This window comes from Euphorbia lathyris, chromosome 6 (genome assembly GCF_963576675.1).
Source record: "Euphorbia lathyris chromosome 6, ddEupLath1.1, whole genome shotgun sequence".
In the NCBI taxonomy this organism is placed as follows: domain Eukaryota; kingdom Viridiplantae; phylum Streptophyta; class Magnoliopsida; order Malpighiales; family Euphorbiaceae; genus Euphorbia; species Euphorbia lathyris.
The window spans coordinates 75,641,850-75,659,407 of record NC_088915.1 but is presented as its reverse complement, the minus strand read 5'-3'; the positions used below and the strand labels follow the sequence as shown (position 1 = coordinate 75,659,407).

General features: G+C 30.2%; 1 protein-coding gene across 1 annotated transcript; it reads right to left on the bottom strand.

Annotated features, from left to right (window-relative positions):
• Positions 1–2,403: 2,403 nt before the first annotated feature.
• LOC136232490 (secretory carrier-associated membrane protein) lies at positions 2,404–10,410 on the bottom strand. The gene is made up of 13 exons (XM_066021679.1): positions 10,127–10,410; positions 8,031–8,096; positions 7,680–7,784; positions 7,512–7,574; positions 6,817–6,850; positions 6,419–6,541; positions 4,616–4,678; positions 4,412–4,505; positions 3,734–3,779; positions 3,582–3,649; positions 3,374–3,422; positions 2,934–2,999; positions 2,404–2,827 (listed from the first exon to the last, which is right to left on the bottom strand). Exons 1-13 carry the CDS (start codon positions 10,181–10,183, stop codon positions 2,741–2,743), a joined length of 921 nt encoding a protein of 306 aa, XP_065877751.1. The 5' UTR covers positions 10,184–10,410; the 3' UTR covers positions 2,404–2,740.
• Positions 10,411–17,558: the final 7,148 nt, after the last annotated feature.

Sequence of the window (17,558 nt, the reverse complement as noted above, 5' to 3'; positions counted from 1 at the left end):
TATCTTATTATAATTTTATTCTCATTTTATACTTTACATGTTTTAAAAGAAAAAAAAAATGACCTGAAAACACTTTAGTTGGCTTAATTAGGAAAAAGAATTAAATGATTTCATGCATTTGTTTCATTCTCAATAAATTGGTCATAATTAATACATATGTACCCCTCATCTCATCTCATCTGCTGACTTTAATACCATTTCAGTCACAATCAATACAAACAATATGCTTATTTTTTTAATTGGTTTCTTCATATTTCTCTCTCTTTTATCTAATTAAATGAATTTATTTTTATTTAATTAAATTTGTAATCAAGTAGTAAATTTATAATATTTTTAACAATGATCCAATTAACTATAAAATACAGTATTTTAACAGTAAAATAAACCTTATTTACGAGAAATTTTATAATATTTCGGGAATAATACGCCCAATCAATTAAAATGGTATTGCATAACACGTCATGGGAGATGGTTGATGTGAAGATTAAAATATATAAATGTGACATTAATTGTTTCGTTAGATGCATTACTCTCAGAATATTAAAAAAATTCTTTATTAGCAGATAAGAATTATTGTATATCAAAACAGTTCTTATTATGTTTGTATTATTAATTATGTTTATAAACAGTGTCGGAGCTAGGATTTTTAACGAGTGTGTAAAATTAGCTCAATCGAAATAAATTAAAAACTAAATTAACCGAAACTAATGAACTGGTGTTTGGTTTAAATTCTAAAAATAATAGTTAATTAGGTTTTTGTTTTTATTTTCTAAAATTCAATAGATTCAGTTAATGGACTGAAATTTAGTTTTTTAGTTTATATTTTTTATTTATTAATCAACAAATTGTTATATAAATTCAATTAAAATATGTATTATACTATCTAAAAGTAATAATATAAAATCAGTTAATATGAAAAAACGTGTGTATTTGTAATATATATCTTTAAAAATTAACAAATATCAACATTTCAATAATAATATTATTAAAACAACTCAAAAGTAAATTATAATAAAAATTCATAATAAAAAATGCTTTTGTTCATCGTCGTTTGTGCGGCGTCTAAGTGGTCTAGGCCGTACCCAAACGGCTAAAAATCGCTTAAGGATATATATATATATATATATATATATATATATATATATATATATATATATATATATATATATTCGTTCCATTTGGTGGTAAGGGGAAAGCCCTAAAAATATGGACCTTCGGCATTATAAGTGTTTAAGTTTATCCAAAACCACTTCGGTTTGAAATTCTTCACACTCTATATTTTCTTATCTAAGAATGGCCGACTCTGAGGGTTAATTGATCAATAAACCATATCTTCGGTCATCTTCTTGTTTGGATGCCAACATGATCGAAAGAAATGGCAGATGAAGAAAGAGGGATGGATCCCAAAATGCGACAGATTTCATAATTATGGCATATTCCTTAGGTTTTCTTGAGAAATAAAGAGCACGTAATAAGTACACCTACTGAAACGACAACGTTCAGAGAGTTTGTGGGAAAAGAAAACATTTGCCGAAACAAGTCAAGAAGGACATTTGATATCGTATGAAATTAAGGTTTAGACACATGGATCAATAAAAAACCTTAAATATAAAGAATAACCGTTTGGACATGTGGGTCAATCACAAGGCCGGATTTGAAACCATGCTCCTAATCCCTAAGTGATTCAGTAAATTACAGCAAAAGGAATGGCACACGAGATAAAATTCAATCAATTGTCTACACGTGTAAAACTACTCAATAGTATGTATATTTCAATTATCTATAAATAGGTATTTCTAAAAAAACATAAGGTACATATTCATCATCTGAACTCTGCTTTTAAGTTTATTTTACTCTTTAAACATCGCAGAAGGAATACCAGACTCTGGTTGTGTTTTTGGTGCTTAATAATATACTTATCCTCATTATAAAAAAAAATTAGCAAACAAGGCGTAAAGAAACTTTTGTCCCCCTAAAATCACTGGTCTAATTAATTATTTCTATATATGTGGTAAACCTTTAAGTTCAAGTGTTAAAATATCATCAGTCATATGTTAGAAGATAATGATTATGTCAAAGATGAGTCTCCATCAAAATTGTATAAAATTTCACCCATTGTAATAGATCACGAACCAAATGTGACAAAATAATTAATAGATTAAAGGACAATTTTAAATAGATCAGGATCAAATAGCCCTTTAAGCCCAAACAACAACAGGACCAAACAAGTCTTAAATCTTCTTCTTTTTGTTATTTTACACCAAACAATAGATACATGAATGTTCCGTTAAGATTGAAAAATAGTTGTCGATAACTATTTTGAAAGCAAAATCAACTACCATCTATCATCAACAACAATCAGCTGAATCAAAAAGACACTAACCCTTTAACCAATGAAATCAATGAGAAAAACGTCATCTGAAGTTCAGTATTGGCAGATAAATGTATATAACATCAAAGAAAAGAAAAGAGGCAAATGATGCTTAACCTATTGTTTGGTTATGAGTATATTAAGTACAAACTAAAGGATTTACAAGAAGGAAGTAGGAACCACTAATTCATACAAACAATAAAAGAAAAAAGTAATGAAATTCGTCCAACAATGGCACGACTCAGCTCAAGCTCTATCCGAACTTTTATGTGGCTAAGGGCATATACAAAACCTAAACTCAGCAAACAAGTTTAGAATAGAATATTGCGCTTCTCCACATCCCTCTCACACGCGTTTACGAGAATCACCTCATATTGCAGCCCGCATTGCTCCTCTTGCAGCGTCTCGCTTCATCTCTGCAGCTTTACCACTACCGCGGAAATACATGTATACTTGCTGCACAACAAAGTAATGACGTTAAACGACAGGCAATGGCTTTAAGCAGTTGCATATACATGGTGTCATTACACATTTCACTTGAAATATGAAGGCGGAAATGGACCTGAAAAACCCAGATGCTGATCAACACCTCAAGGCAGAATAATCCGGCTCCAATGAAGTAGAAGATCTGTATGCAAAGAGAGCGCAATTAACATTACGCTAACATTCATTTCAACTACAATATGTAGGGGAGTCAAAATGGGTTGTCAGGTTATACGATCTTTGTATTACACATGAATATATATGATATAAATGCAACAAAAATGATAATTGTGTCAAACAAGTCGCTTTAAATTGGTTGTCTCTGTAAACCGTGTTAGAAATTGACAGCCCTAAGCATGATGATCCCGAAACTGAGTAAATGTATGAGCAAGGAAAAGCAAATAGGAAACGACAATGATGTACATTACTTGTTTCCTCCAGCATGCTTTGTTATCCAAGAATAAGGATAAATAAGTATCAATAATCAGCAGGGAACATATCAAGTGAGGAGATGCTTACCCCGACTAAAGCATGGTCACCTAAAACGTCTATCGCTGCCAGGATGCCACTGGTTACCATGAAACAAGACAGTAAACCATCAGCAAATTGATAACAATTTTCAGAAAGCTTCTTGTGTTACAAAAAATGGGCTTTGTAGCACAAGATAAATTGAATTTCTAAAACACTTCTGGAAATAAAGATATCTGAAATATGTCGAGAAGCGTACGTCAAAGATTTTCCCTTGAAAAATATAGGAGGAGCAACTGCTGCTATGATGCAGAATCCAAGGTGAAGCTGAGGAAAGAATAACAGAAACATAAAATTACATATTCGTTGATTGTAACAGGAGAGCTTACGAGCAAAAGACAAAGAGCTTACCAGATAAAACAGGAAAAACCATCCGAACTTTATAGCGCTGTCAGTCCTGTAGAAGTGTATAATGTGTTTAATGAGCTTAATTTCAAGAGCAAAAGCAATGCAACCAATATGTATATCTATTGCATTAAATAAAATTTATACTCTCTATTAGATTCATACACTCAATGAAACAACAAACCATTATAATCTTACCCAAAAAAAAAAATTGAATAATGAAAAAATGTAAGATGCTTCAAAAAAAAATCTGGTAGAGAATGTTATAGTTAAAAGGGGTTATAGCTAGTTGCTCCTAATATTCCTATAGGAGTAACGATATGGAGGGTAGAGCAGGTCAAAATATGAAGAGTACATTTAGGAGGGCGGCAGAAGGAAGAGCATGTGAACTATTTTGTTGTTTGGCTCTTTGAGTTCGGCTCTGTTCTTTGGGCAGAGGGGATCGGGTTTCATCTCAATCCATTGCAGTTTGTGATTGTTTTCTAGTCCCTAATCTCTCTTTTCTTGAGAAAGTTTAAGAATACACTATGATATTTCTTCTATTTGTTGCGTGCCCTTTTCTGGTTTTAGCACAGGCTGGCATAATCTCTTAAGTTCACAACAATGTCTTTGTGGCTTTATCATGAGGAAACAGTTAGATATCCACGAGAAGAGAGGAAAAGAGATAGACAGGAAAACCAGTACCTAAATGCACGATAAAGGGGGCGATACCACAAAACATAGGCTCCAGGAACTCCGGATATGAAGTAAATAACGGCAAGAAACCAGATTTTCACCCCTACAACACCCACAACAAGATCAAATTACACAGCATTCTAAGACATCAAACTTTAACTTTTTTGTTTTTTTGAGCTCATCAAAAGTGCACCATAAATTTCTAAATTTCACCTTCGCCTTTAATCCATGCTGTTGTAACGGCTATTATATTCCAGAGAAGACACAGAACCAATCCTGCACAAGTTACAAATCACCACTCATTACTTGTGTTGCTCAATCCTCCAAGGTTTACATCAAACTAGTAAAAACACAAGCGCACCAAATAGATAATCACATGAATCACAGGTTCAATACAACATAAATAGAGAAAGAAAGCTTTTATCTTTAAAAAAACTTGAATAGAAATGAAAACTGTTCGAATAATGATGAGATTGTATAGACCAGAAGATCCAATATGTATGTATGTACGTAAGTATATGTATATAAACCAGGCTGCATTTCAACCAGTTGTGAATTAAAATATAGAGCAATAGAAGTTTCAAAAAGCTATTGCATATTCAACATCCAAAACAGCCATCCATGCAACACCTCAATGCCTCCACATTTTCCTTCCCATGGCTGCAAGTACCTAACCACAACTGGGTAGCCTCCTTGTGCGCTTGAAAATATAAGGAATACAATATTCAACTGTGTTAAAAATAATAAAAACTATCCTTGGAACCTTGCCTATCGGCTTCAACTTCTACATTAAATGATCCTTTCCTTTTCGGTTAAAAATTCTTTGACATAGTATCAAAATCTCCTAGATCAACAGGTGTAGAATTCGAATCTTAGCAATCTCATTTATTAATTAAATTTCAGCACAAGGTAAGGTGAGCCTGTGCTTGTAAATCCTTCAAATCCAAGAGCATTCACATGCAAGGGTGTGTTAGAGATGATCAAAACTATTCTTGGAAGCTTACCTATCATTTTAAGCTTTTAGTTTAAAAGGTTCTTTGACAAACTAGAACCGTCTTTTCCCTTTTAGGACATGGATCCTTTCTATTGAGCTCGCCAATCCTTAAGCAATACAATATTCAGCTAGAACCATCTTCTCCCGTTTAGGACATGAATCCTTCTGCCAATGGGCTGCCCAAATTCAGTTATATTGTTAGATGATCTCTAGATCCTGTCACCATCACTGCCATATGCTAACCAGCAATCTGCCTTTAAATATGATGATACTGATTTCCCTGACGTGAAAAAGCAAGAAACTTCCTAGAAACAACCAGTAATTGCTACAATACAAGAATATATGCCACTGCAGGATCCAACTGAAAAGAGAAAATGGAGCCAAATGCCTGGAGCATATGAAACTCAATAGAAGGGGAAAACAAAGAAAAGAATTTCCCTTTTCTGGCATCTACCCCCAGTTAGCCGTAGGTGATGAATAAGCAAGAGACGCACTCCACCCATCAGATTTACAAAAATAATGATATAGGTTACACAAGATGAGAAACTAAAATATCAGAAAAGCCTAAAGCTTCCCAGGAAACATCTGACCAACCAAATTAAAGCACACAACGAGGGCTGATAAAACTTTTATACTAACTGACGATAAACTTGAATTTTCTTAGATGACTCATGTTCCAAAGTATGCTTTGATATACATATTGGGTTACTTGAATGAATGGAAAAAGGAAAGCTCCGTATTTGCAGATAAAATCAATATATATAATGCATCAAACATTAGACACCACACTAACTAGGATAAGCATAAATGGACAAGGTCAAAACACGTCGAAAAACATTAAATAGCAGTAATTTTACCAGATTAAAGAATGGAAGAGCTTGACAATGATTAAATCAGTGATCTCCTATTTAACAACTTTAACAAAGTATAAGAACTATATATATGGTACTTGATCCTTGATACTGGTTTCTCTTTCCTTTCTCAATATATGCACAATAGAATTCTTGCATTTGAATGCATACCTAAAAATGTTGTAAATGCAACATATTGGATTCTTTGCAGATGAATTGGTATTTCGGTTGCAATATCGTGATGGATTATTGGAAAGAATGGTGGCCAATTCTTCTCTTCCAGAACAATTCCAGCTGCAAAAGAGAAGAGAATAAAAAGCGTAAATTATTTTGCAGTTCAAAATTGGGGCAATTGCCAATCTTGAAGAAAAACAACTCTACAATATTATACACAATCCAGTAAACGTCTCAATACTTGTGCCAAATAAAGATTGCATAATATCAAATACGAAAGTTAAAAAAACAAGGGATAAACAACAATATCCACAAAAGACAGAAGACCTATTTCTTTTGTTCGCATCTGTTTTTTCAAGGAAGCAATAACAATTACAGTATTAAGAACATCTTACCTCGTGCAGCTGCATCTTCACGCCGTCTCACATCCTGCATAGCACCAGAAAGGCAGATTCATGGATCACAAGATGCAAAATTTGCTCCCACACACAAATAACAACACATGTTATACATCACCAAAACAAATCTGGAAAATTGACTGTTCATGAAAAGTTTTGCACACAAGGCATATCATGTGAATGGCTGATATTACTCTAGCAAATGCATTTCATTTACAATGACCAATTGCACACACTAATGGAATATCATTTTGCATTAAAAATGATATTAGAATCAGCAAAAAAAGTTAGTTAAAGATAAACTTGAAACCACGCATTCCGAATCAAAAAACTACAGAAGAAATGAAATGGAATCAGATATCCGACTGATTTATTTTAGTGAAAACACATCCCTTACAAAAGCTTCTGATTTACTTGTATCAAGAAAGCATACGACATTTAGGAGAAGTAGACATCTTAAGTGGTATCAGAAACCTCACTTGGGAACAAAACTAAAAAAGGATCATAATTAAAGGTTGTTCTTCAAATGGAATTAGCAGCACTCTTGATTACAAGATGAGCTTAGCCTATATAAAACTCATGTTTGTAGTTATAGATGTAGATTGAGAATGCATCAAAAATTCAGTCGAGTACTTGCAACAGATACGTAAAAATCCATATAGCAAGTTCTTAATTTATTCAATTTTCCATACCTGCTCCCGCCTTTTCAGTTCAGCCTCCTTAGCTTGAAGTTCCTTCTCTTTCTTCTTCAAATCCTAAATGAAAATGCAATAACATAAGAGCATGACAACAATTAAATAAATAACACATGCAACAAGTACATAACCATGAATTTCACCAGCCAAAGGACTTTATCTTACAGTAGATGAATCAATTGGAATGTCAACAGTTGCACCACGGTCATAACCGAAATCAACAGGTTCAGGAGGAAGTGGAGAGAGTCTTGAGTTTGAAACAGGAGCACTCTGGAAATTAGCCAAATTACGCATAAGATATAAGAGTTAAATGATATGAGTTAGTTCACATGCTGAAGAGCTGTTAAAAGAAATCCAGAACCCCAGTACTTACTGGCACAATTAAAAGTATATAAGTGCTCTATACAAAGGGTTTAATTCCTAAAAGCTAGACTAAAGTTTTGGATTTCAGGAAGTATATAAATCATGCTATTTTTTGCCAAAAACAAAAAAGCTAAGAAAAATAGGGAGGCTTACTGATGTGTAAAATGCACCTCCAGTGAACTTCTGCTGACTTGATTGTTTTCCCCTTACAGCTGGATCCTACATAAAAATAGAATAAATAAACATTATTTGCGCAACTTTCCAACATTATAATATATTAAACGAAATTACGTGAATCAGAAAGAAAATCAAATAGCCAAGCATGTGTACATTGTTTGACATTTAAGAAAGGGATAAGGTGCAAAAATGCCCCTAACATTGACAGCCAAGAGCAAAAACACCCCTGGAGTCAAAATGGTACAATTAAGGGCCCCATGTTGATAAGTTAGTCCAATTTTAAACAATACTATCAGACCCCTTAATTCAGTTAATAATTCCGAATTTTTCTCTCTTTTTATGTGTCTTCCATACAATGGTGTTCATCTCGTAGACCGTTAAATCTAGGCTTATTAGAATCCCACCTTAGGGTGGATATTAAAATCATCCTAAGGTTGGATTCTAGCCTAGATCTAATGATGACTGACCAAATCAACTGGTCTGCCATATCACATGATTACAAAAATCCAAAATCCCATCTGAATCCCTCTTCCCCTTCACCTGTTCAATCCCTTCATTTGTAAGAACCCAAAACCCCAAAGCAAAATGTCGGAACCCTAAAACCCAAATCAAAATGTTGAAAACCCCCATATTCATGTATATATCATGGTCCACTAGTCTTCCTTTTCATAAATTAAAGAAATCGAAGATATTGTTGGCAATTTCCCATAATCCTGTACCTCACTTATATTTCAATCTTCATCCTTAGACCTTAATGTATTATATCGGTGAAGTGTAAATACAATATATAATAAGATCAAAAACTAACTAGATAGAGATACACATTAGAAGAGCTAGAACATATTATGTAATAACAGAGTACAAGCAAAGTGATAAAAACTTATGACAACGGATGAAGGTTAGGATTTTCGACATTTTGATTTGGGGATTTTGTGTTTTTACATATGAAGGGGATGAAAGTAGACTAACGTATTGAGGGATTCAGATGAGATTTTGAATTTTTGTAATCACGTAATATTTCTTGATATGACAGACCATGGAGGGAGATAACAGAACTCTTAACCGAGTTAAGTGATCTGTTTAGCATTGTCTAAAATTGGACTAAGTTATCGACGTTAGGCCCTTAACTGTACCATTTTTTATGTTAGGGGTATTTTTGCTCTTGGCTGCCAACATTAGGGGCATTTTTGCACCTTAGCCCTTTAAGAAATATCAGGAGTCCCCAGAAAAATATGTAACCTTGAGACAAGCTCCAAGAGCCAGAGCCTAAGCGAATCTAGAACATATTAGACATGAATCAAAGCCCAAAAATACAAGAGAGGCAGTGTCTTCTCTCGCCTAACCTAATTTGCATAACTAAAGGTCACAACCATTGTAACTCAACAAATGATGCCATTACCATATCAGAAAAATGTGGATCCCAAACATGAGTGCGATGTATAAACTGCAGATGCTATGTTGTGCAGTTGAATAATTGCATAACCGCATAACAATACTGTGTAAAATTATCTATTTCTGGGTCACAAGAAAAATGACTTATCACTGAAAATTATAGAATATTTTCCACTGAAAAGACCAAGGACAGCAAATCTTGCCTGAATATTTAATTTTTTAATTACTTTTCCATTGATAAATCTACAAAGGAAATATATAGTTCATAAAAATCGTCTAAATCTCCCAAACAAATCTCAATCTACTAAGCTCAATGTTCATCAACAAACAAGTTAGAACATAAAACAATCGTCTAAATCTTCCTATTCCAATTACACTTCTGCAGCAAGACTGCCCCAAATTGCGGTCAACTAAATGGAAGAATTAGCTTCGCAAACTCAAATTAAAAAACAATTTACAACTGAAATGACCATCGGAGAAAAATCAAATCATAAAATTTCAAATCAGAAGGCCACATCAACCACCAAAACTCCCTTAAACCCTAAAATTGTAAGAATTGGTAAGGGTTTTGGCATCACATCAAAAACCCAACAATCATAGTTCAATCTCAACTTAAAACTGTTCATCGAAGAAAATAAAACCCCAAAATAGAAACATCAGAAGGAATCTCAACAACTCACAGAAAAGGGGTTAACTTCATCTTCATCGAAAGGATTGGGATCGTAGCGGCCAGCCATAGAAGAAACCTCAAAACAACCTGGGAAGAAATTCAAGGACTACAAACAGAGAGGAGAAATTAAGATATACAGAAGAGTTTGGGGAGGAAGCAATTTTCGAAGGTAAAATTTAGGCAAGTAAACACGGGAAAAAGAAGAGAGAAAGTTTAGAAAGAGAAAGAAATGGTTGAAAAGTCCATGGAGAGAGAGAGAGGACTGGTCAGCTTACTACAATTTTGGTTTATCGCGAGGAGATGGAGAAGAAACGGCGGGACCTATCTATTTTTTTATTTTTAATTCCTTCAATTACTTCATTTAATTCGTCGGATACATTTTAACTAAATTTAATTTCTCATTTTAAAGTTTTTTTTTTTTTGAAAGCCTCATTTAAATTTATATAAATACACTATAATTAGAATTTAAATTTTTTTTTTTTCCTTTTTGCCATCAAAATCTCGTGTATTAAACACCTTTAGCAATATCCTTACAAAGAACAAAATGTAAATATTCAGGAATCATTATTGTACTACAAGAGTTAGTATTGGAATGGGAGTAACGGATTATGACATGAGCCGCCTCATTCGCTAACCGTGGAATAAACGTCACAGAGCAATTCGTACGTGATTGAAATCCAGAATGTATATCTGTCATGACGCACTCAAACTCCGTCAAATCTCTACTCCTGAAATGAAACGCATCAACTACCACCTTAGCATCACATTCAAATGTAACGTTGGTATATAGGCAGCGTATACAGTCACGCAAATGCTAATCCTTCTGCGAGTTTAGACGAGATGATACCACTCAACACTGAACTATAGCCCGCCAGAAACTCACCCTCATGTCCGCGTAAAACAGCTTCCACCCTGAATTGTTTAGTGGTTACGAAAACGCAGCATCAATGTCGCACTTAGGGGTGTTCAAAAAATAACCAATCCAATCCAACCTAAAAATAGCTAGTTTAGTAATTTATTTGTTCTATTGGATTGATTATAACCAAACCAATAGATTATTTCATATGGATTGGTTAATTTAACCAGTTATTAACCGGTTAATAATCAATCCAACTTGCACTTCACCTCCCCTTCGTTTGGTTAAACCCATCTGCTAGCCAGTCTACGAATCTTAGCAACACTACCATTGTCCACCCGCACCAGTCGTAACTCCTGTCGATCTGCCAAAAATTGGCTCGCACCTGACACCGCCTCGGCTAGCTCCTACTGCAAACCTATCTACAATAGTTGATTCCTCTGCTGCCACATGACCCATAATACAATTCCCACGCGGTTTGCTGTCTCCTTCCCCAGCCACACCAGAACCTCAAGGAGCCAATCTTCGATCCATTCTCACTCGGCGTTAGGCATTGGTAAGTTAGCCGCCTCCCAGCAAGCCGTCGCATACTGACAACCAGTAATTATACCACTCATGCTCAACATCCTCATCACACAATACACAATGAATTAGGATGATGATATATCGGAAAGCTATCAGAATAGATATCATGATAGATATTCGGAGCAATAAATGACTTTAAAGGGTAAAAATAAACTAAATTTCATATTTAGAAATAGCCTCGAACGCCACTTTTTAATTAAGGGTGGAACAGCCCTTACCATTCCACTACATCCCTTTGATCATAGAAAAAGTTATATATTTTTTTTGATAAAAAAAAGGTTATATGTTAATAAACTATATTTTAATATGTATATGTGGTTTTAAAATAAAGTTGGCTAAAACTATTACACAAATTAACCTTAGTGGGGCCTATCTATTTTTCTTTATAGTAAATGGTTTTACCCTTTATTTTCAAAATAAAACATGATTTTGATTTTGAAAACAAATGGCTTATAATTTAAATCTTGTTTTTAGACTTATGTCTAGTTTTCTCATAGAACTAGTTTTTGACCCGTGCGATGCACGGATTCATCTTAATATATAAATATTAACAAAAATATAATTAATAATTACAATTAATGATATAAAAAATGAGGAAGTGACACCTCAGCTCCATCGTTACTGTTTTATATTATATATAGATATGCGAAGAAATAGAGAGATTTTAGGGACTAATTTAAATTATGTATAACTTTTAGATATAGATATGCAGAGAATTAGAGAGATTTTAGAGATTAATTTAAATTCTATAGAACTCTTAGATATAGTACGGATAAAATAATCTTTTTATAAATAAATATAATAATATAACTAAAGTTAATATATTATATTTTTTATTAGTAAAAAAGGAGCAAGTGACACCTCAGCTCCATCGTTACTGTTTTATATTATATATATATAGAATATAGATATGCAGAGAATTAAAGGGATTTTAGGGATTAATTTAAATTATGCAGAACTTTTAGATATAGATATACAGAGAATTAGAGAGATTTTAGGGATTAATTTAAATTATGTAGAACTTTTAGATATAGATATGCAGAGAATTAGAGAGATTTTAGGGATTAATTTAAATTCTGTAGAACTCTTAGATATAGTACAGATAAAATAATCTTTTTATAAATAAATATAATAATATAACTAAAGTTAATATATTATATTTTATATTATATTTTTTATCAGTAAAAAAGGAGGAAGTGACACCTCAGCTCCATCGTTACTGTTTTATATTATATATAGATATGCAGAGAATTAGATAGATTTTAGGGATTAATTTAAATTCTGTAGAACTCTTAGATATAGATATGCAGAGAATTAGAGAGATTTTAGGGATTAATTTAAATTCTGTAGAACACTTAGATATAGTACGGATAAAATAATCTTTTTATAAATAAATATAATAATATAACTAAAGTTAATATATTATATTTTTTATCAGTAAAAAAGGAGGAAGTGACACCTCAGCTCCGTCGTTACTGTTTTATATTATATATAGATAGATATGCAGAGAATTGGAGATATTTTAAGGACTAATTTAAATTATGTAGAACTTTTAGATATAGATATGCAGAGAATTAGAGATATTTTAGGGATTAATTTAAATTATGTATAACTTTTAGATATAGATATGCAGAGAATTAGAGAGATTTTAGGGATTAATTTAAATTATGTAGATGTCTTAGATATAGTACAGATAAAATAATCTTTTTACAAATAAATATAATAATATAACTAAAGTTAATATATTATATTTTATATTATATTTTTTATCAGTAAAAAATGAGGAAGGGACACGTCAGCTCCATCGTTACTGTTTTATATAATATATAGATATGCAGAGAATTAGAGAGATTTTAGGTACTAATTTAAATTATGTAGAACTTTTAAATATAGATATGCAGAGAATTAGATAGATTTTAGGGATTAATTTAAATTATGTAAAACTCTTAGATATAGTACGGATAAAATAATCTTTTTATAAATAAATATAATAATATAACTAAAGTTAATATATTATATTTTATATTATATTTTTTATCAGTAAAAAAGGAGGAAGTGACACCTCAGCTCCATCGTTACTGTTTTATATTATATATAGATATGCAGAGAATTAGAGAGATTTTAGGGACTAATTTAAATTATGTAGAACTTTTAGATATTGATATGCAGAGAATTAGAGAGATTTTAGGGATTAATTTAAATTATGTAGAACGTTTAGATATAGATATGCAGAGAAATAGATAGATTTTAGGGATTAATTTAAATTCTGTAGAACTCTTAGATATAGTACGGCTAAAATAATTTTTTTATAAATAAATATAATAATATAAATAAAATTAATATATTATATTTTTTATCAGTAAAAAAGGAGGAAGTGACACCTCAGCTCCGTCGTTACTGTTTTATATTATATATAGATATGCAGAGAATTGGAGAGATTTTAGGGACTAATTTAAATTATCTAGAACTTTTAGATATAGATATGCAGAGAATTAGAGATATTTTAGGGATTAATTTAAATTATGTATAACTTTTAGATATAGATATGCAGAGAATTAGAGAGATTTTAGGGATTAATTTAAATTATGTAGATCTCTTAGATATAGTACAGATAAAATAATCTTTTTACAAATAAATATAATAATATAACTAAAGTTAATATATTATATTTTATATTATATTTTTTATCAGTAAAAAAGGAGGAAGGGACACGTCAGCTCCATCGTTACTGTTTTATATTATATATAGATATGCAGAGAATTAGAGAGATTTTAAGGACTAATTTAAATTATGTAGAACTTTTAAATATAGATATGCAGAGAATTAGATAGATTTTATGGATTAATTTAAATTATGTAGAACTCTTAGATATAGTACGGATAAAATAATCTTTTTATAAATAAATATAATAATATAACTAAAGTTAATATATTATATTTTATATTATATTATCAGTAAAAAAGGATGAAGTGACACCTCAGCTCCATCGTTACTGTTTTATATTATATATAGATATGCAGAGAATTAGAGAGATTTTAGGGAGTAATTTTAATTATGTAGAACTTTTAGATATAGATATGCAGGGAATTAGAGAGATTTTAGGGATTAATTTAAATTATGTATAACTTTTAGATATAGATATGCAGAGAAATAGAGAGATTTTAGGGATTAAGTTAAATTATGTAGATCTCTTAGATATAGTACAAATAAAATAATCTTTTTACAAATAAATATAATAATATAACTAAAGTTAATATATTATATTTTATATTATATTTTTTATCAGTAAAAAAGGAGGAAGTGGCACGTCAGCTCCATCGTTACTGTTTTATATTATATAATATATAGATATGCAGAGAATTAGAGAGATTTTAGGGACTAATTTAAATTATGTAGAACTTTTAAATATAGATATGCAGAGAATTAGATAGATTTTAGGGATTAATTTAAATTATGTAGAACTCTTAGATATAGTACGGATAAAATAATCTTTTTATAAATAAATATAATAATATAACTAAAGTTAATATATTATATTTTATATTATATTTTTTATCAGTAAAAAAGGAGGAAGTGACACCTCAGCTCCATCGTTACTGTTTTATATTATATATAGATATGCAGAGAATTAGAGAGATTTTAGGGACTAATTTAAATTATGTAGAACTTTTAGATATTGATATGCAGAGAATTAGAGAGATTTTAGGGATTAATTTAAATTATGTAGAACGTTTAGATATAGATATGCAGAGAAATAGATAGATTTTAGGGATTAATTTAAATTCTGTAGAACTCTTAGATATAGTACGGCTAAAATAATTTTTTTATAAATAAATATAATAATATAAATAAAATTAATATATTATATTTTTTATCAGTAAAAAAGGAGGAAGTGACACCTCAGCTCCGTCGTTACTGTTTTATATTATATATAGATATGCAGAGAATTGGAGAGATTTTAGGGACTAATTTAAATTATCTAGAACTTTTAGATATAGATATGCAGAGAATTAGAGATATTTTAGGGATTAATTTAAATTATGTATAACTTTTAGATATAGATATGCAGAGAATTAGAGAGATTTTAGGGATTAATTTAAATTATGTAGATCTCTTAGATATAGTACAGATAAAATAATCTTTTTACAAATAAATATAATAATATAACTAAAGTTAATATATTATATTTTATATTATATTTTTTATCAGTAAAAAAGGAGGAAGGGACACGTCAGCTCCATCGTTACTGTTTTATATTATATATAGATATGCAGAGAATTAGAGAGATTTTAAGGACTAATTTAAATTATGTAGAACTTTTAAATATAGATATGCAGAGAATTAGATAGATTTTATGGATTAATTTAAATTATGTAGAACTCTTAGATATAGTACGGATAAAATAATCTTTTTATAAATAAATATAATAATATAACTAAAGTTAATATATTATATTTTATATTATATTATCAGTAAAAAAGGATGAAGTGACACCTCAGCTCCATCGTTACTGTTTTATATTATATATAGATATGCAGAGAATTAGAGAGATTTTAGGGAGTAATTTTAATTATGTAGAACTTTTAGATATAGATATGCAGGGAATTAGAGAGATTTTAGGGATTAATTTAAATTATGTATAACTTTTAGATATAGATATGCAGAGAAATAGAGAGATTTTAGGGATTAAGTTAAATTATGTAGATCTCTTAGATATAGTACAAATAAAATAATCTTTTTACAAATAAATATAATAATATAACTAAAGTTAATATATTATATTTTATATTATATTTTTTATCAGTAAAAAAGGAGGAAGTGGCACGTCAGCTCCATCGTTACTGTTTTATATTATATAATATATAGATATGCAGAGAATTAGAGAGATTTTAGGGACTAATTTAAATTATGTAGAACTTTTAAATATAGATATGCAGAGAATTAGATAGATTTTAGGGATTAATTTAAATTATGTAGAACTCTTAGATATAGTACGGATAAAATAATCTTTTTATAAATAAATATAATAATATAACTAAAGTTAATATATTGATAAAGGAGGAAGTGGCACGTCAGCTCCATCGTTACTGTTTTATATTATATAATATATAGATATGCAGAGAATTAGAGAGATTTTAGGGACTAATTTAAATTATGTAGAACTTTTAAATATAGATATGCAGAGAATTAGATAGATTTTAGGGATTAATTTAAATTATGTAGAACTCTTAGATATAGTACGGATAAAATAATCTTTTTATAAATAAATATAATAATATAACTAAAGTTAATATATTATATTTTATATTATATTTTTTATCAGTAAAAAAGGAGGAAGTGACACCTCAGCTCCATCGTTACTGTTTTATATTATATATAGATATGCAGAGAATTAGAGAGATTTTAGGGACTAATTTAAATTATGTATAACTTTTAGATATTGATATGCAGAGAATTAGAGAGATTTTAGGGATTAATTTAAATTATGTAGAACGTTTAGATATAGATATGCAGAGAATTAGAGAGATTTTAGGGATTAATTTAAATTCTGTAGAACTCTTAGATATAGTACGGATAAAATAATCTTTTTATAAATAAATATAATAATATAAATAAAGTTAATATATTATATTCTTTATCAGTAAAAAAGGAGGAAGTGACACCTCAGCTCCGTCGTTACTGTTTTATATTATATATATAGATATGCAGAGAATTGGAGAGATTTTAGAGACTAATTTAAATTATGTAGAACTTTTAGATATAGATATGCAGAGAATTAGAGATATTTTAGGGATTAATTTAAATTATGTATAACTTTTAGATATAGATATGCAAAGAATTAGAAAGATTTTAGGGATTAATTTAAATTATGTAGATCTCTTAGATATAGTACAGATAAAATAATCTTTTTACAAATAAATATAATAATATAAATAAAGTTAATATATTATATTTTATATTATATTTTTTATCAGTAAAAAAGGAGAACGTGACACGTCAG

Bases quoted from the DNA above. Each gene is read 5' to 3' on its own strand.
- LOC136232490 (XM_066021679.1), bottom strand. From the start codon at position 10,183: ATGGCTGGCCGCTACGATCCCAATCCTTTCGATGAAGATGAAGTTAAC. The intron at 4,506-4,615 runs GTGAAATTTAGA...TGGGTGTTGTAG, and splicing joins AGCATGGATTAAAGGCGAAG to GGGTGAAAATCTGGTTTCTT. The intron at 3,650-3,733 runs GTAAGCTCTTTG...TTCTTTCCTCAG, and splicing joins GGTTTTTCCTGTTTTATCTG to CTTCACCTTGGATTCTGCAT.